Raw genomic sequence first — 19,976 nt, forward strand, 5'->3', positions numbered from 1 at the left:
AGAAGGGGGCAGGGACTTCCAGAATGGGTGAAGTTATTCCTGTCTGAGAACTTTATTTGGTGGGGGCAATGATCCTAATTTCACCCAGTCTTATAACAAAGCAGCTCTGAATTTTATTTTTAAAAGGCCCGTGAACAAGCCATCTTTTTAATTTATATTTGATATTTTAAACTCCTTAAACAAATGCAAGCTACATTATGACTTCTGTTTCTTAAGATAAGCCAGTCTAGTTTTGAAGTTTAAATGGAACAATGAAAGAGCCACAGTTGCTAGAATAACAAAATTAAACTTGGCAAAAGTAATGAATTTTATTTACAAATACATGTACCAGGATTACAACAGAAACACACTAGAGAAACTCCATCTCAACAAAAGCAATGATTTATTGGTAATGTTATTAATCGAAACAGATTGACAGTCTCTGGCTATGGTCAAGCAATTATCCAGGAGTCGTAGATAAAAGTGAAGATCTCATCTGATTGCTATAAGGCCTTCCAGTGTCTTTAGCATCCTAGTGGCTCTCTCCTTTTTTGCCAACTACCTGATAAAAGAAAAACACAAATCAGAAAATAATTATGAATGTTTAACTGAAAACGTCTTGCCAAATTTTTTTTTTTTTTTAAAGTAAGCCTTGATACAAATAAGAGCTACTGGATTCGCAACTAAATTAATGCATTTAAGCATGCATTGTAGCACCTGCAGAAGAAGGAGCTGTAAACCCCTCTAAAGAATTAAGAGGGATGTGGGAGACACAAGGAACTCCCACCTTCAGCATTAATCCAGCTAGCAAAGCATCAATCTCATTTTGAGAGGAGTTAGGAGACAGTAACAGCAACAGAACAGCCCACACTATTAAGAATATACGTAAGTTACATACCACACATCCAACCTTAATGTGCTACATAAAATACTAGAAGGGGAGGAGGACCACTGGGTGCTCAAATTTAAGTCTGTTCATTTCCCTTGGCCTCGTGCCCTTGCTACCTACCTCACTGAGAACATTTACCTTATAATGCAGTTTAAGCCTAAAAAGAAATCTAGGAGTCACTTGCTTTTCAGTAACTTCCTTGTCAAAGCAATATTCCTTACCAAGGCTCCTTCCAGCCCCCAATTCTGTGAATTCCACCTGGAATCAGAGTCAGTTTGGTACTTTGCTTTCCAGAAAGGACCACCACTGCCATCAAACTTTGGTGAGCAGGCTTGCCCGCCAACAGCAAATACAACTCTATCACTCTACCTGTGGCCATGCAGGTTTACAATTTAAAATTAATATAGTTCATACAGGAAGGGTATCCTGTCCCCTTCATTAAGATAACTGAACACAAGACATGGGGCAGAAAGTAATGCCATTTTAGTCACACTTCAGAAAAGGTTTAGGCTTAATTCTGTGCTCTTGGAGACCATAGAAAAGACCCATTTAGGTCAAATCAAACTATAAAGAAAGTTTTTAAATTTAAGCTTGAGAATTGCAAGGGAGACCTTGGGCAAGGCACTGATTCCCAATTCATTTCCATCTAAATAGAGAGTAGCACTTACCTATCTGACAAGGTGCTGTCAGAATTAGCCGGAACAGACATTTGAGGACGTACACTAACGGAACATAGAATTTCCCATTGCTACTCATAATAATGCTGAAATCTGAGGAGTAAGACGTTCCTTGTATTCTAACAAATTGATTCATATGGCAAAATGTGTTAAGGATTAATTTCCTCTGCAGGTAAGTGACAGTATACCACACAAGATTCATACAGTCAATACTGAAAGACTAGGGCACGGTGGGGGAGACACCCAAAAAACAACCCTAACTACGCAAGCCTCATGGACCCACTGGAAGTACTCTTACTGATCCTTCCCCTTTCTCTGATTCTTATCAAAATTCAAGAAGGAAAGTTTTCCATTGTTCAGCTGCTGTTGGTGATCTCAGTTCTCACCTTTGCAAAGTAATTGAGATCTATTGACGAAAAGCACTTTTAAAGACAGTTTTCACCTGTACAGAGCCCTTAACCAGGAGCATTTTCACCAAGGCATAAATTTAACCTAATGCTTAGGGTCAGGAAAATTCCAATTTGACAACATGAGGAAGGAAAAAAAAAAATCAGAAGTCCAATCACTTGCATTAAGATTCAATTAATCAAGTTAAAAATACAGTTAAACTTGACATGGAGCAATATTTATTCTTCAGGTGTTTCAAAAGCAAACTGTGTTCAGATTAAGCAAAAACAATTAACACATTAAAGATTAGATGTTAGCAAGTGTTCAACATCAATGAAAAGTATTGCTATACCAGTCTGTGGTGGAAATTGACAACTCGCCCATGTGTATTATCTGTAAAAATTAATCATGCTGATATGGATATTTTGTCACCAGAGGTCAAAGCAGCTCATTTTCTGATCACCCCACTCCACCTTCCCAAACAGAAAATGCCTACATAAACTTAAACTGAAAAAGTTATCTCTATTCTTTGCTCAGAAATAAATTCATCTTCCTTCTGTTTACAGGAGGAACCAGCATTTAGTATGCCCTAAGACACTGATAACAGCTTGCAATTCTGACAAAGTACAAGAAAGTTTTGATGCTTTTCTTAAATGCACTTCCCCAAGCATCAGTCCACAAGCCTGACAGTGACAACAAAAACAAAACAACAAAACAGAAAAAACAAAAAAAACACAAGCCACCCATTGGTTCCTCATAAACGGTAGGACTGGAAACATCATTTTACCACTGAGCATTCTAGAGCAGATTGCTCCTTAAAGTTTAGTTTCTTTTTATTTAAAGGGGCCAAACAACTAAAATTAGATGCTGCTGGAGAACCCTCAGCAGGTCCTGCACAAAGGTTCACCACCTCCTCACTGTGTCTGCAGCAAGGAGGTGCCCAGCGCTACTACTCGTGGGACAATTGAGAGTGCTTTGCTGCCCTAACATTATGGCTTGCGTGGTACTTATTGAAGGATCCTACACCAAAGACGGGTGGCTAAGCCCTAATAAGATATTAAAAACAAACAAACAAAAAAACCCAATCCTTGGTAAAGCATTCCACAAACCATTTCAAACAGCTTAACAAAATTCAATACAGACTGAAGAATGAGTTACAGAAAACAGCGTGTAAAAGTGTTTTACGGTATGCCTTTAAAGTGTCTAGTTAGGAGTATGAGAAGACAGAAAAATTTGGTAAGACTGAAAGGAAGAGGTAAGTGTTTAAAGTGAGATTTGGAAAAAGATGAATTGATGAGTCAGAAGGTAGAGAAGGCTGTTCCGGATGGCAGAAGGTGCAGAGAAGAAGGCTCTCGCATCAGTGCTGAGATTGTGGAAAGGGTGAAAGACATGCTAGATGAGCACAGGGAGCAAGAGAGGGAGTAGCACCAGACCAGATCAATCTTATTATTACTTTTTTAATTTCTTCTGCATTTTTAGTTCTTTAGGGATGGGAAGTTAAGCTGAAAAACAAACAAACAAAACGTTACAAGAAAAAGAGAAGCAGCACAGAGTGCAAATAGGCAGTTTTGAGTAAAAGAAAGCCATCATTCAAGAGGGGACAAAGACACCCCACAACCTGTCCACATTCATCTGTGCCCCCACCTCAGAACTGAGCAGCAACATCCATTGTATTTGTTAATACCAGACATAAAAATCTTACTGAACATCAATTAAGAGTTGCCATGCTCTTCTAAAACAAATAAAAGTATGTCTAGAAATTAACCACAAGATTCACAGGAATCTACCTAAGACTGAATTATCAGTCTATGGGGGGTGGGGGAGGGAGGAATCACACACACACACCTTGTGCCTTTACTCAATACTTTCAGTGGCCTGCCCAACTTAGTAATTTGATTAAGAATTGTCTTTGAGCAAAAGACAATCTCAAAGGCAGTCTACTACTTTACGGTAGTAAAGTAATTTGCGTTATAACTTGTGTCTTAAATCAGGCTCTAGGTGGCCAAGAAACAGGAGAAATGTTTCTAGTGTTAAGGATAACCCCTCCCCTCTCTTTTTTTTTTTAAAAATGAAAACCATATGCCTTCAAAACAAGTTTTTCCAAAAGCATTTCAGAAGATATTAAATATGCATGGCAATGTAAAATTCAAAAGAGTCTTCTGCTGTTTAGGACTCCTTCATTTAAATAGGACAAAGATCTTAGATCTCTCCCCACTACTCTGTACGCTTAACTCACCGCACAGCAGCCATTTCCATGTAAGATACTATTTTTGTTGTTTCCCCCTTCTCTGCTCCTGGAATGTTACGGAAATTCCCAAAACTTTCCTCCTCCCCAGATGTTAAAACCCAAGCTGTGAAAGGAGTAGACTACACACAGTGTATAAAAAAAGTTTAAAAGTAGCTTTTTGCAACCTTATTCACTGAATCCAGCGATAGCAACTACATACATGTCAAAATTAACTTGAGGCAAAAACTACTACTGAAGGACCTTAACTAGACCTGCTTAGCACTTCTGCTATTACTCACAGTAGATGAAATTCAGCTTCACATTCGATAGTCTCAATACTGGAAATAATACCTCATTTATATTAAAATGCATGAACTGACTTCCTGATCAAGAGGAGGTGTTTTTTCTTACAGCCAGTTGGTGCTAAGAGAGCACCACACAAGCAAATACGATTTTCCTTGACTGTCTGGAGGACAAGAGTGCTTCAGTTATGCATCTTGATAATCAACTGCTGAGCTGGGAGCTGCCATAAGAAGGGATGCATTCAGATCCCACCTCAGCTGGGAAGCAAAATACATTAGCCTGATCCTCAGTAGAAGTAGTTTAAACCATTGGCTTTTTACTTTAAAACTGCACACGTACAGTCAACTGAGTAGTGATGAGATGCATCGTGAGAACATAAGTGAAATCATGTTCACGTTCACTTCTTAATTCAGGCCCTTCAAATAAGATAATTAACTGATTCTTACACAAACACTTTTCAAAAACTCAAATTCAAGGAGAAAAAAAATTCCCCTATGTTGTTAATCATGTTGTAGTACAATTTCTACCATAATGAGAAGAGAAATATGGAGCAGTAGAGAGACAGACTGAGATGAGGCAGTGAGATAGATGAAAGTGGTGAGGAGTAGTGTGGGTAACTACTCAAGGAGATGAAAAGAAAAATAAGGCTTCCCAGTTAATCTACAGACCTAAAAATAATTAATGCCCAACGCTATATTAAGGTTTCGTAGCTGACAGGATCATTGGAAGACGGGAAACAAAAGTTAAAATTCCTAAGAGCACTGTAACTCTGCCAGACTACACATCCCATTTGTTATGATAAAATATTTTAACAGCCTAATATTAAAACTACATGTTCAGGAAGCAAAATAGGAATATTACATATAGTGTCTACAAGTATCTGAACAGAGACACAGTTAGCTACTTCTTAACCCAGTAAGGTAGGCAACACTCCTATTTAAACCAGTTCTGACAAGCTCCTTACCATCCTGATGTTAAGGTTGCAATGTTAGCACTGTGTTACTGTTTGGTATATTTAGCTTTCACAGGTTTGTTCCCCTCCCCCCTAATTAAATGCATGTCACAAGATAGATGGGCATATTCCCTGATGGTGCTAAGAGATTCACCTGTGAACTTTAAGGAAGCTGAAACTGTAACTGGCACTTACCAGGCTATATAGCCAGCTTCCAAGCATCCACACTGCATCTAGAACCAAAAGATTTAGACGTTCCCTCAAACTAGAGTAGGCAGAGATGCTGAGGCCTGGAGACCCACACTATTTAAGTTCTCGTACCACTCTATAAAGACATAGAATCAGAACCACATGTGTGAATTAAAAAACCCTACTGGCCAAAAACACACTGACTGGACTTCAGGCTGTTACACAGCAGTGAGCTTTAGGCTAAGGCAGCACTGACAGTACTGAGCAGAACCACATCCACCGCGTATGTCTGTGTCCACGCAACTTAAACCATCATAGGAGAACACACGTCATGGAGGCTCAAGGTTTCAACCCCGCGCAACATTCCAGAAGACTTTAAATTCCTTGACAAAGTACTCCCTAGTCAAGACTGTTCAGATATGTTTTTACTGATAAATACAAGGTTGGGTTTAAAGAATGCACTTGTTTCCCCTCGCCCTGCAACAATACCAGGATGTACTGCACGTTAATGATGAGATGTTAAAATAGTAACCGCGTAAGTCAGAGGGAGACGCCCTACTAACAAAAGTAGTTACAAAATAGCAGTACAAAACAAAAATCAAAACAAGTAAGTATACTGTAAATGAATTAACACGTTTCTAGTTTTGAGTGAATGGGTGCCGCATTAAAAAGGTCTAAAACTGATATCCAATTGATTTTAGTACACTAGAGCAACTTTTTTAGTGACTTCTCTTCAGGTTTCAGGGAAACGCAACAAAATCTGTTTAACTTCTATTAACTTAATTATGATCTGCAAAGATCCTGAAGTTGTACACGTAGAAATTTTTAACATCAAGTTTGGACGTTAAAAAAAAATTTCAAGTACATGAAATGTTGGCAAATGTTAGTGTTTTTAACCTCTTGAAGTTTTAGGCAGTTTGCATAAGTTGTTCTGTGGTGCTTTCAGTGTTATTGTTGCCTACATAGTAGCTTAGCAGAGATAGTGTTACAGTCGTATCTGCCTCTGTAAAAGGACTAGTAATTTAGTAAGTTTTAAAGCAGTACATTTTAAAATATTTGCATTAAATTTCCCAGAAGCTGTAAGTAGCTTTAAAAGTTTCAATACTTCCAAACCCATTTCACATTCTCAAAAATCAAAAGGAATTGAGAGCACCTTGCTGTTAGGAGCTAGTGGGTCTAAGTCATACTATAACAAGTTGTTTGCCTCTTCTTCATTTCCTTTTAAACAAGGAGAGATGTGTTTTAAAAATACCTTGTGACCAAGTATTTTTCAGATCTTCCCAGTTACTTAAAGTTGCCCCATGGACAAAAATCCTTCACCACAGCAAAAATTAAAAGAAGTCTATTTTGTCTGCGTGCTTGCTTCTCTACTTCCTGAACACCAGAACACAAGCTTCAAAAATCAAGGCATAAATCTCAAAGCTGTAAAAAAAACATTATCTACAGCGTACAAAATTGAGGGACCTTCAGGTTACAAATACTTGTTACAGCCATTCTTACCAGTTATTTTTACCAAGTTGATGAATAAAGAACCTGCAAGCAAGTCAAAAGATCTTTAAAATAAAGGAAGATGTATTGTTTTGGATGCCAAACCTACCTTACCTTAAATTGTGAAATTAGAGTAACAGCCAATCGCATTTGTTCAGGCAGCCCATTTTCAAATAGGTTTAAAAGGTTTAAAAGATTGAAATAAAAAAAAAAAAAAAACCACGAACTCACTCTCTTGAAGTCATTCATATTTGTTGCTTGGACTGGAGTTCCAATAAATGTGAAGTACGTAATTCTTGTTGTCTCTTCATCACCATGATTGGACTGGACAAATAACTAGAAAAAAATCCAAAATGCAAGAGTTAAGTAAAAAGTCCATTTCTCAATTAATGCATAAAATCTATTAGGCTCCCCAAATTTTTGAACTAACCAAACAAGGCTTTCATTTAGAAATACCTTGTTATCCTTCAGAGACACTGTTGTCCACTTACTTTAAATAATTATATAGGATACTACTACTTTTGAAGAAATTTGTTAAGGGAAAAAAAATATATTTCTTGGGTTTTCCCCAGTTTCCACTTCTAATCTGAGACCTCACACAGCAAATGAAAAACTTTGGATTTAAGAAGTCAAAATTCACTATTCACTTTATTCTGATTTCAAATGAAGTTAAATATTGATTTAACTATGTTTGCTGAAACCCACAGGACTACTCATAAACAAACTTCATTGCAATGCCTTTATAATTACGTGTTTTTCACCATGAATATTCAATCTATGATGTTATTTCAAGGTTTCAAGAAATACCAACCTTCTTTTGAAGTGCAAATTAAGGAATTAAAAATAGATTAGGTCAGTCCTTAGTTAACGCCGGAACCACTACACTTTAGCAAGCAGACAAATGACATTTTTTTGCATGAAGTATTAGTAGTAAGGAACCTGGACTCAGAAGAGCAATGAGATGTTTGTGGATCTCTCCACACTTTATTGTGAGCATGGGGAAAGGAGGAATGAGGAAGGCAGCAGGTAGTTGGGTCAGCAGCAAAGAAAAGAGAAAGGAGAGGGAGGACAACAGATGGGCAAGGGAAGGCATGCATCGCAAGCCCATTCCACAAGAATAGCAATAACTGCTAAGATGTCATTCCTGTCTCAGAAATTGTCTGTGCTGCAGACCACCAAATGTTGAGGGCACATATCACTAAATGCTTGCCCTGTATTTACATATTTTTTGTGGCAACATGGGATGCTTGAATACATATGATAAGCTAGACGGATGGCTGATCTAAACCAGTACAGACATTCACTCCTCTTCAAGTAACTTTTCACTACAGTTGGAAGACCATGTATTTTCCTATAAAAAGGGGATGCATGGCAAGTCAGGGTTGAAGTACTGAAAAGCATCACAGAAAAAGTACTTTTTGAACAGGAAAAAAAAAGAGAAGAGCATGTCAGTAACCAACCTGTTGAACAGAGAATGTGACCTGCCATTTGTTTAGTGAAATTCTGTCTCAGAAGCAATATTAAAAGTAAATAAGGAGACAAAGACTAAACATCTTTGCTGATTCAGTGGCAAACACCACTGAAGAAGTAGTAGTGAAGAGAAACACAAAAAGAGAGAAAAAACATACTTAGACCATATGAATTAGAAATATGATGTATAGAATTAATAACTAAAAACAGATAAGCTAACTAGGTTAGGAGCCAAAGAAACTTAGCAGCTATGTATATATATAAGGTATGAAGCTGCCACTACCGACATGGAAGTGTTCAATAAATATTTCTGATTATACTTGGAAGAAAAGCAAAACAATTTACGCATGTGACAGTTGTATCTCCTCCAGCTTATTAGGAACTAAACAGAAGATTTTTATCAGTAGGACACTAAGTGAGTAGAATTTCTTAACCTGCACTGGAAAGCCGGACGGCTGATGAGATGTCCAGCCTTCTCATTTTTAGGAAGTCTTAAATACAGCGTTCAGGTTTAGCCAGGAAACTAGGAGAGTGCTACTGTGGTGTCCACATCCAAAGAGCGCAAAAAAGTGGAACATCTCGTTAATCACGTTATCATTTGTCTGGCACTTGTACATCAGCCTGTATAAAGCTGACACAGGATTTTCTTGAAGAACAAATACATAACTTGTACTTGTCAGCACAGCTTTGTGGAACATAAGCCTGTTGACAGATCCCCACTTAATTTGGGGGAGGTTAAAGTTGTCATCTAGATTGTAAAGGTAGCTTCATGGACACAACAGACTTGGAAAGGAGTTACTTAGATTCACCGACCATTACATTTAAAATAATTATCAGTAAAACATGCTAAACGTGAAAGTGGGCAACTGATCTAAAATGCAGTCCAGTTCACATCATGTAGAGCATTTTCTTAGAACAGAAGTCAGGGGTCATGCAGGACAACACAATACTAGAGGAAACAGGGCTCATGCAGTACCAGGACAACGCCAGCATGAATCAAGTCCAGCACCTTTTTAGTCCTAGCACATATTGTACTAGAACCCATATTTTTAAAATGGAAGATGAGAAACTGAACCTGCTTTTAAGAGGCACAAAAACTATGCGAAATGTGCAGAAAGTATCTCACAGCTAAATAATTTGAAAACTCATTAAAAGACAAAAGAGATTTGATTATAGCATCGAAAATCCCTCAGAGGGACCAGGTACTGAGTTTAAAGTCAGAGTAAATACCTCATTTGATACTCAGGAGGGGAATAGCTGTCTCATTTCAGTAATCAGACTACTGAAAAAAAAACAGGATTTCTTGACTCCTGAACTCTTCAAACAAAGATAAGATGCCTCTCAAGAAGGTGTGTTAGTAAAAACATTGTGCTAAACAGCATACTAGCTCATGAAGAGATGAAAGTAAACCTTATGTCACATAGGCCAAAACATACATTGCACGTGCATGACCTTGTCTCACCTGAAATTCAAACAAATCTATGTTTAGTATGAACATGCAGCATGCAACCAGTTGAGAGCAACTAAGAATGTTTGCAATCAAACAAACATGCACGGCGTTTTAAAAAGCTGTGAAGTCCTCAGCCGACACAGATCTCAGAACGGAAGTTTTACTTACAGTTACACTGTTAACATTCTGAAATTTTACATAGCGAAGCTGGACAATACCATCTTCTTTAATATCCTCTGGTGTTAGCTCCAGGGCTTGAGTTGGTTCGCTTCGTTCTGCTTCCTCAAAATCCATAGATCGAGGAAGGTTAATAAAAATTTTTATGTACTTTGGACCTTGCCCTGCGTTAAAATAAATTAGTGACTTTAAAAATGCAACATGTGGGATTCAGTTGCTTAAGCAAGTTTTTTTAAATGCTGTTTGAGAAGCCCTTGCAGATCCCATAGTCTCTAGCTACCACTCTAGAAGTCTTCTATAGTTCCAATACTTTCATCTGCCAATCCTAAAGTGACACCCTGGATATTGTAGAATATCTGCAGGTGCACCACCCGCCTATGCTTACGCGACAGAGTTTCACAGAAGAAATGCAATTAAAAAAATTTTTGAAACTAACAACTTTACTTTGTCATATAACACCTGAACATTTTATATAGCTTTGCATTATGCTAGTTATGCTAGACTTTTTAGTAGGTCTCACATTTAACTCTTCAATCAATCATAGGTTTCTCCTTGCAGGAAGTCAAAATATAGTAAATATTTATATTTGCGTCACAGCAAATACTGAAGTACCAAGTCAGCATAACATCAATGCAAGACCGTTATTATCCAATTCATTTACACCAATTTTACTGAAGCTATTGCAGGATTTGCTGAGGGCAAAAGGTTCCAGGAACAACAGTTTCACTTTTAGGAATTTCAGTTAGATGCAGACAAAGCTCTGATTTGGAATATGATTGAACAGACACACTTTACTCACCGTTATCTGGCCCCTGAAGTTTCATAGAATAAAGCTTGACAGGTTGACTAAAAGCTACAGTAATAAGTAGCTGTGGAGGAAAAAGGTGGTGTTAAATACTATCCTATTCATTCATAATGAAATAGCACAATAGTTAATCAGAAATAAGTCTGAGCTTTGAAACAGAACCAGTTATTTACATTCACTATATTCCACACACACGAGTCTGTCGCTTTAAAGCATCAGCACATGCTATGCTGCTTGGAAATTATTTATATATAAAGGGATGGAAAACTGGAAATGTTATAGCAACCTCTGCATATAAATCTTGCTTCTATCCTACTACCATCCATTACTTACATTATCATAAGGATATAAAGACAAATTCTTCAGAAAAAATGTCTGTAGACCAGACCATCACTGAAAATATCTGACTTAGAAACATAAGCATCTACTGTACCTGCTCATCACAGTCTGATTCCAGGTAGGTAGCGTCTTTACGTAAACAATTATCAAAGCCATGCTCATCACTTTCGTTAAGACATTCACAGCCAGCTTTATTGATAAATGGCATTAAATCCATCTGAAAGTAAAAACAAGAGCATTGCTGGGTGCGTAAGACCTGTGCCATCAACTGTCTTGGGATTAGAAAACGTCTGAATTAATGGAATTCTTCATTCAAAACATTAGAAACAAAAGCAAAACACATAAAACCTCAAGGTTCATATCAGAAGAGCTTTCAAACAAAAGCTACAGATACGGCTGTACTTGAATTTATCCTTTTCGTAACTCACTGAAGTTTTTCCCCTATATTCAAAGTCCCACATCCCTGGAACACAAGTTTACTATATCCAGAAGAAATTGGGCAAAGGGAGAATTTTCAGATACGCTTTTGGTAAACAAAGACTACAGCATCATTAAGTCCTCACACCACAACATCACAAACTGACACCAAGACTTGCAGCTATGATCAATTTAACAGAAAACCCAGAAATAGGCCTCCCCAAAAATATACTATCTATTGCAGAGTAAATTAAAACACTCTCACTATAGCTGTTACTGGGCTCTATATGCAAAGCTAGTCTCATTTCACTCCCCGCTCCATCCCCACAAGGCCCTGTACGCTAATTAATGTTATGAAATTAAGTTTCCCAACCCTTTATCCATATATTTGGGTAAAGCTCAGAAGAGCAGAAAATAGAAGCTATTTGATTCACCGTAAACAACCTGACTTTACTGCAGAGCTCTTTCAGAAAGTGCCCAACTAAAACCTCTGATAGACACATACTGGCAGGTTAAAGCGGCCCCTGTCCACACTGTAAAGCTTCAACCTTTTAAAAGGTGATGTTACCGCAGAGGTAGAACAGTCCAAATCAGTCCCCAGATTGCTAGAATTTTTGGCCTAGTAACTGAAGTAAACCAAGTCTGATTTAAGCATAATAAGCTGGGCTAAAATCGAGTATTTCATATCTTAGGACCTAAAGCCAGAAGACAAACTATCTCAACATCAGGATGTAGAGTCTTGGAACAGTCTGAATGTAAGAACTAAAGGAACTTCCTTAAGTATGAAAACCTAAAAAGGCCTTCTTATAGACATGATATATTAGATCCCAAAGGATAATACATCTCCTTTAAAAGAAAACCCCACACAAGAGCTTGAAAAATACCGTGTACTACAACTCAGGCTGCGGTTTCATGACACTATAACTAAATCCAAACACAGGCTGCTGAGGGAACCGTAGTTTCTCCATCCTACAGCTCATTTCCTGTATCCCACTGCTCTAGCAACTCTGTTGCTCTGGACAAAAAGTAACACTTAGTGCTCCCCTAGCATTCCAAGAGAGGCTTAGCTTTCATCTTGCCTGCTCAGAAGATTCAAGGTAAGACGGGAGAAGAAACATGCAGCTGAGCAAGAGGAGGATACTTTCTTGAAGCCAGTGGCAGTCAGGATTGGATCAAACATAAAATAAAGCTGCATTTCAGCCCACCACTGACTCAAACGAGCCTAGCAGGAATTCTGTATAGCCCTGAATTTACGCAGGACTCGATTCATACGGGTAAGACGCCATCTACTGCAAAACTGATTTGTAATAAGAGACGTTATATTCGTCTCAATGCTAATCTAACTTAAAAGAAGCAGATACACACCAACCTCACCTATTTGTCATTTACTTAAAAGATTTGCAGTGTGTTTTGGGCTGCAAAAGTAACAAGCAAAACCTCTGCCTTTTGGCATTCCCACACTGGATTTCACCTTAATTATGTGAGTGTTCACACACAAAATGAAGCGCAATGCATACCGTGAAATAGTTAACAAGCAGTGGAACTGCTAGAAATTCAAGTGGTCTGTGCTCTTGCAGTTTATTTAAACGAGAAACATTCAGCTGCATTTGTATCCTGCTTGCATTTGTCAGATAGGATATGACTAGCTATGAATTCAGAATACTTAACCTCCAGAGAAACCTAGTTTTGCATTTAATAACGTGATTTTGGGTTCTACAGAAACTCATCACAGCTAAGTCAAACACACTAGATTTTTGCTAATGCAAACTAACGTTCTCACTACTGTACAGCAACTAGTTCATCAGTGAACTGTGACACACGATTTAGATGAAATGTAATACACCACATAGCTAACTGTGTTTATATATCTGTCAGAACAATAGACATTCTAATTTTAAGGAGTAATATTACACCAAGGATTTCCTGGAGAACGCCACCTAAGATGACAGCTCCAGGAAAGTGTTTTGTCACATTACAGTTCTCATTTACATGTGTTTGTTACTACAGCTGTCAGACATACTTATGATTTGCAATGCACAGTTGCCTTGAGGTAACATGAAAACATGCAGAACGCAGCGCAAATAGTTTCCTGGGCGCACCAAATATTTCTAATCAGATTGCTCTGTGATGGAAGTTTTGACCAAAACTTCCAAGTGTCCCTTTAAAGTTTTGATTTGTCTAGAAAACACGGGCATATCACGCCATCATGAAAATCTGTTCACAAATACTGCTTCTTTAAGGTTCTTTTAAATGCTCAGAAGAAAATTTGAGAAAGCCTTAAAGTTGGTTAAATGAGACTTTGATGCAAGATTTAAAACCTTCCAGTTTGCTAACATACATTTAGGAGTGCTCACTTTTCCGTTTGTAGTTCATTCACTAACAATTCAGCAATTTCAGCTAAGTGCCAATGAGAAAGCCAGAATGTAAGACCAATTTAAAATTCAAAAGTTAAACAACAAGAGTTTTAACAAGAGTTAAAAATATAGATAAAATATCAATGTGTTAATACTACACATTTTTAATGTCAACATTTTTTAAACTTATTTTTCTTCCACATAAACTTAAGTGCATTTCAGTTACTCATATCTACTGGTTATTTAACGCTTTCACATTAAGAAAAAAAAAAAATCTCAGAAACTCTTATTAATGCAAGCAATAATACACAAGGAGAAAGGAATCATCATCTTGCACATTTACCAACCACTAAAACTTTATTAGGTTTCCTGACAGGGATCAGCAACTAACATCTCAAAAGAAAAGACACCCTTAGCTTGTCAAAACAGAAAAAGAAGTTCCTGACAAGTTGTCGTTGATGAAACGTTTCATTTTCCCAGTGGCTAGCTAAATATCTCTCCAAGCACTATCCTGCAGGAATTTGTCTTGACATCATTGAACATTTATGGTGATCAAGCAAACAGAGATCAGAACCTATCATAATGCTAAGCAACTGTTTTCTACAATAGGCAAAACAATTTCGACTCTCTGAACGCCTGATCAGCGAGTCGCTACAGTTACACGCAGTATCCCAGCAGAAACAAAAATGAAATGCATTCAGCATTAACTTGAAAGCAAGTTCATATTCAGCAAAAGATAATTCTTGTATGCCACTCAGACCACGCACATCATCTTTTTCATGGATTTGTATTACATTATACATTCTAGATCCTCTTAAATTCTTTAAGAGGAGGAAGAATCTGAAAAAACTTTTTGCAATATCATTCACTTTTGAAAAGATTAGAAATTAGGCACAATAAGATAACATTTATCTAACAATACTGCCCCAAAGGCATGCCATTTCAGGGCAAGCTGCTGTAGGACAAGATGGATCCAGACTATTACGAAGGTTAATTCCTTTGGCAAAAAGGCAGTTGTTTTTTTTTCCACTTAAACAAATCCATATCCTATTTTTATCACTGCTGCAATATGCTACATCCATTACTTCCTTAGCATTGAAAAGCATCAAGAAGAGAGAACAAAGTTTGGGGGTTTGTTGTTGTTTGGGGGGGGGGGGTTGTTTTAAGAGATAAAAGAGATGAGATGGAGAGGATTAAAGGAAGGGTAGGAAGGAAGAACAGCAAGAGAAGAGGGGGAAAAAAAAAAATCACATCAACCTACCACCACATAAATAACAGAGATTTCTTAGGGAACAACCAGAGCAAAACTGTCCAAGGTTTTTGACAGCTATGTATGACTGTCATTTTCCCATGGAAATTTTTGCATTTAAAAAAAGTGTTTTGAGTAGACAGAGATGCCTGATATGGACACAGATAAGAAGCAGAATAAGCAACCATAGCAGAAATTTCCTCATGAAACATGAAACTCACTATTTTAACCATTATTTTTCTCTTAATACATTTTATAATGCTACAACAATGCTTACTAATACGTACATGTTACACATGTACATATTTGAATTTTTAATTTTGTCTGAAAAAGGAAACCCAGAGAGGTGATCTTCCCAAAGTCTGGTGGAATTTGCATTGTTGCCTAAAGCAGCATTATTTGTTTGGCTAGGGTAGGGTATGTTTAAAAAGCAACAGATTTTTCATGTGTTAAATTTATGTAAACATCAAAAAAATTTTAAGAGAAGAGATGCATACATATCCTTTTGGGATATCTGTATCTTCATTGTTTCCAGGGTCATTCTCCAGGTGCTGTTTAATTTTTTCTTCTAAACCTACAGCATCTGCTCCTTGATACTGGTCGATTCGCACTTTGTTTCGAAAAAACAGAAATGTTGGTGTGGCTGATATATTATTGGTAGCAGCTGTTCCCTAGAACGCACAAATTAGTTACAAGTGTTACCTAACAGACTATTACTAATATTAGACAGAAACATTAACTTGCTTCACTTAGATAAGGATGTACATGTTACATGTTAATCAAGCTTTGTCACCTCAAATGTCACAAACAATATTTGCTATTTTATAAACAGCTGTAACTCAACTGCCAATTTAAAATACATTAATTCTTCAGTTTCTCCTAATTCTTTATGTATTTGACTATTCTTTGAATAAACTTGTAAAAAGATTTGTTAGTACATCATAAAAGTCACTGTACTTCCTTGTTCTCAAAAAGCAATGTCTGTTTGAAAGTGGAGGTCTGCTTCGTTTAACACATCTATTTTACAAGCTTTTCTTTACAGCTGTATTCCTCCTCCCCCCTCCCAAGCCACATCACTCCCAGGAAGTTGCAGCCTGTGAGCGTCAGTGACTTCTGTTTGATTTCTACCTCTATTTATATTTGTTATGCATCCATAGTAGCTTTTCCACAACTTTGCATAATTCAGTGTCATTTACAAATGATGTTACCATTTCATATTCATCTGTCTCCATTATCATCAGTAATATCTGTAGTAATTCAAGACACTTTGCACCATTGCTGTATGTTACAATAGTTTTGAGTAATATTTCAGAGACACCTAGTCCTATTAATCAGATCAGTTTATTGTTTCTCATTTTGATCAATAATTACGCTAGAATTTGTTTAGAAAAACTTAACTTACTCTTTTTAATTCACACTCGTGCTACCTTCCACACTTAGCTGTACTGTCTAAATAGTACGTGCAGCAGCAACCATTAAACTGTCCGTACATTATTTAAACGAAAGATATCAAAACGGTAACTCCAAGAATACTTTTTAAAATAAGTGTAGGTTTTCACATATTTGCGTGTACCCTAATTTTGTAGACTTCTACAATATAACTGTTCACGATTCACGAAACTCATAACAGCCGCAGTCTCTTATGATATATTGTCTGAACAATTTTCCTTCATTATCTGCTCTTTCTCTTATCAGGTCTAATTTCCTAGCTAAAAATACGTTTCTGAATACCAACCTGGCACTGATGTACATCCACCTCCAAAAAAGTTGCCTGAGGATATTTGTTACTCAGGGCATTGAAAGCTGGAGCTATCCTTAAACAAGGCCCACATCTGTGAAAACAAAACAAAGTTTCACAAAAAGACGGTGTTAACTTAAAAACACCTGCCCCAAACAGAACGTGCACATCTGTGTTCTTTTCCTTGGTACACGTCAAAATAACCTTCCTACCTGGCTGACAGATGGTGAGTAATCCTGGTGATACAATTAAGAACGACATTTAGAAACACATCACGAAGTGTTAATCCCCACTTTCTTAGACAGTTTCAATATCACATGATTACCTGCACCTATTAATTAAAACTAACTACACATTTTCTGTCTAGCGTGTTTAGCTCTAGCACCTTTCCCTGCAAAGCAAAATCCTGCTAAGACAAGTAACTATTGAGGGCACACAGTTGCCTGCTCTTCCTGAAAGCAGCAAAATACTCTCTCAATAGAAAAGTAGTACTAATGATCCAAGTTAGCACCTGTGAAAATATTATCAACAGTAAAATCTCTATAGATGACTTGAAATGCTTCATACTAACATATTAGAATTCTATGATTCCTACTGAAGGTTTATTATGGTAAAACTCATTTACTAGAATTGCTTACCAGTTACTGCAATACTTACTAAGCTACAGTATAATAGACCTGACTTCTGCCAGCATAACTGCATCAACTTGGGTGAAAAATATGTAATTGTTAACAAACATACCTTTGGTGCAGAGATGTGCCTATGTTGACACAGGAATAACCTTACAACTTAGCTTGTTGTGGAAGAAGCAGTTAAAAAAAAGAAACATTAAAAAAAAAAGTAGAAATTCCATCCAACAGCACCCAACGTATGCTACACCTAAATCAAGAGAGTTCTGTGTGAATATGCCAACATGCGCAGCTGTAGAACAGCACAAACAAGGTCTAATTCACCCTTCCTATTCTCTCCTGTTTGAGATATGAATCCATGGGAGCATAGCAAGGCAAACCTGTAGACATCTACATGCTGAAGACACCAAGGCACTGCTTTAAGTAGAACCTAATAGCTTAGCTGTAGCCAAAACATTTTCCTGAGCACAGGCACTGGCATTATTAGTAACTGCAGAAATCGGCAAGACCTCTACAGTGAGGTATGAAGTTGCCCTACAAACAAAAGAAAAAGCAAAACCATCGCCTAACAGTCAGGCATCAAATACGCGTACGCTCCCGGCCCGGCCCGGCCTAGCGGGGCCTCACGGCGGCGGCGGGCCGAGGCGGCACTCACCCGCGCATGGTGAACTTCACCACGGCGAGGCGGGAGCCGGCGGCGCTGAGCTCGGGCTGGAACTCGGTGTCGTTGGCGATCACCTTGACGCCCACCATCCTCGCCGGGCCGGGCCGGGCGCAGGCTCCCCTCGGCGGCGCGGCGGGGCGGCGGTGGCGGCGGGCGGCCCTGGCGATGTGCAGCGTCACGGCGCGAACGGCCGCCCGGCATGCACCGCTCGGCGCAGGCGCAGGCGCCGCACGGCGCAGGCGCGCCCGCCGCCCTGACGGTAGGCTCCGCCCCCTTCCCTCCACGCCCAGCCCCGGCGCCGCCAGCGCCATGTTGGTCGAGGGCAGGGAGCCCGCCGCTGCCGCCGCCGCCGCGCGGGGGGAAGGGAGGGGCTATCGGCCATTTTAGCTGGGGGCGGAGGCCATCTTGGTCGAGGGCAGGAGGAAGCTGAGCGTGGAGGAGGAGCCGCCATGGCGGGTGGGCTGGGAGGAGCTCGCTCCCGAGGGCCGTGGCGGAGGCGGGGCGGCTGGGGCTGAGGAGGACGGAGGAGGAGGAGGAGGAGGAGGAGGAGAAGGGCGGTTATGGCTCTGCCTTGGTAACGTGGCCGGGCCGACTCAGGCCCCCTCCCGCGGGAGGAGGCAGCGGCGCCCACCCGCGAAGACGCGGAGCTTGTGGTAGCCTCCAACTGAGTTGAGGCTGCAGAGCCACCTGGCAGCCCCCGTTTTCCCAAAAGTCACACGTCCACTCCTCAGGGAAACAAGAGGGAAAAGGGGGAAGAGCGCCAAGCGGCTCCCTTTGCAGGCCTGCAGCGGCAGGCCAGAGCCGAACTGGAAACATGGCAGGACGCAGCTCAGGCTACAGTCCCCTCGCCTTACAAACAGCGTTTTATCGCAAAGGGGACATTTCGCGATATCGTGTAAATTAGAAACAAGCAGCGTTTTATTCTGCGAGTCATCTATTAGTAACAGTTCAAATACAGGATATATTTCCTATAGCATCCTACTTCCTTCCCTAGGTGCAACTGCTCTGCTGCGGCTGTTCAGAGGAGCGGAGAAGCACGGAGCCTTTTTCTGGGAGGAACTTTGGCTGAGGCATCGCTGCCCAGGCTGCCTCTGACTGTTAATACTAGACGTACAAAATCAGCCAAGAAACGCGTGCGGATGTCAAAACAGCCCCTCCCACCCCACCTCCTCCAGCGCGGTTTGTCTGCTCTGACACGTCCCCCTCCTGCGTGCTGAGCACCTCGGCAATAGAATTGCAGAAGGAAAGATGGGTTGCGGTTGGAAGACACCTCTGGAGATTGTCTCGTCCAAGGGGGGTCAACTATGGCAGGCTGCTCAGGGCTGCGTCCAGCCGAGTTTTGAATATCTCCAAGGACAGAGGCTCCAAGAGCTCAATGGACAACCTGGTCCAGTCTTTGACCACCTTTGCAGTAAAAGCGTCGTCTTCTTTTTAAGTTAAGCACCCTCACACTGAGATACCTTATGTTTAATTTGAATTTCCTGTATTTTGATTTTTGTCCATTCCACCTGTGTTTAATGGTCAAGTGGAATTTCCTGTGCTGCAACCTGTGCCCATTGCCTCCTGTCTTGTCACAGGGCACCACTGAGAAGA

At 39.4% G+C, this 19,976-nt stretch overlaps 1 protein-coding gene across 1 annotated transcript; it reads right to left on the reverse strand.

Moving 5' to 3' along the window:
• Positions 1 to 365: 365 nt before the first annotated feature.
• Positions 366 to 18,620, reverse strand: LOC138064346 (thioredoxin-like protein 1). Its single transcript, XM_068926425.1, has 8 exons — positions 18,375 to 18,620; positions 17,088 to 17,184; positions 15,850 to 16,023; positions 11,427 to 11,549; positions 10,988 to 11,057; positions 10,180 to 10,352; positions 7,323 to 7,427; positions 366 to 541 (listed from the first exon to the last, which is right to left on the reverse strand). Exons 1-8 carry the CDS (start codon positions 18,470 to 18,472, stop codon positions 512 to 514), a joined length of 870 nt encoding a protein of 289 aa, XP_068782526.1. The 5' UTR covers positions 18,473 to 18,620; the 3' UTR covers positions 366 to 511.
• Positions 18,621 to 19,976: the final 1,356 nt, after the last annotated feature.

The sequence above is a fragment of the Struthio camelus genome, chromosome W, assembly GCF_040807025.1.
Source record: "Struthio camelus isolate bStrCam1 chromosome W, bStrCam1.hap1, whole genome shotgun sequence".
Taxonomy (NCBI): Eukaryota; Metazoa; Chordata; class Aves; order Struthioniformes; family Struthionidae; genus Struthio; species Struthio camelus.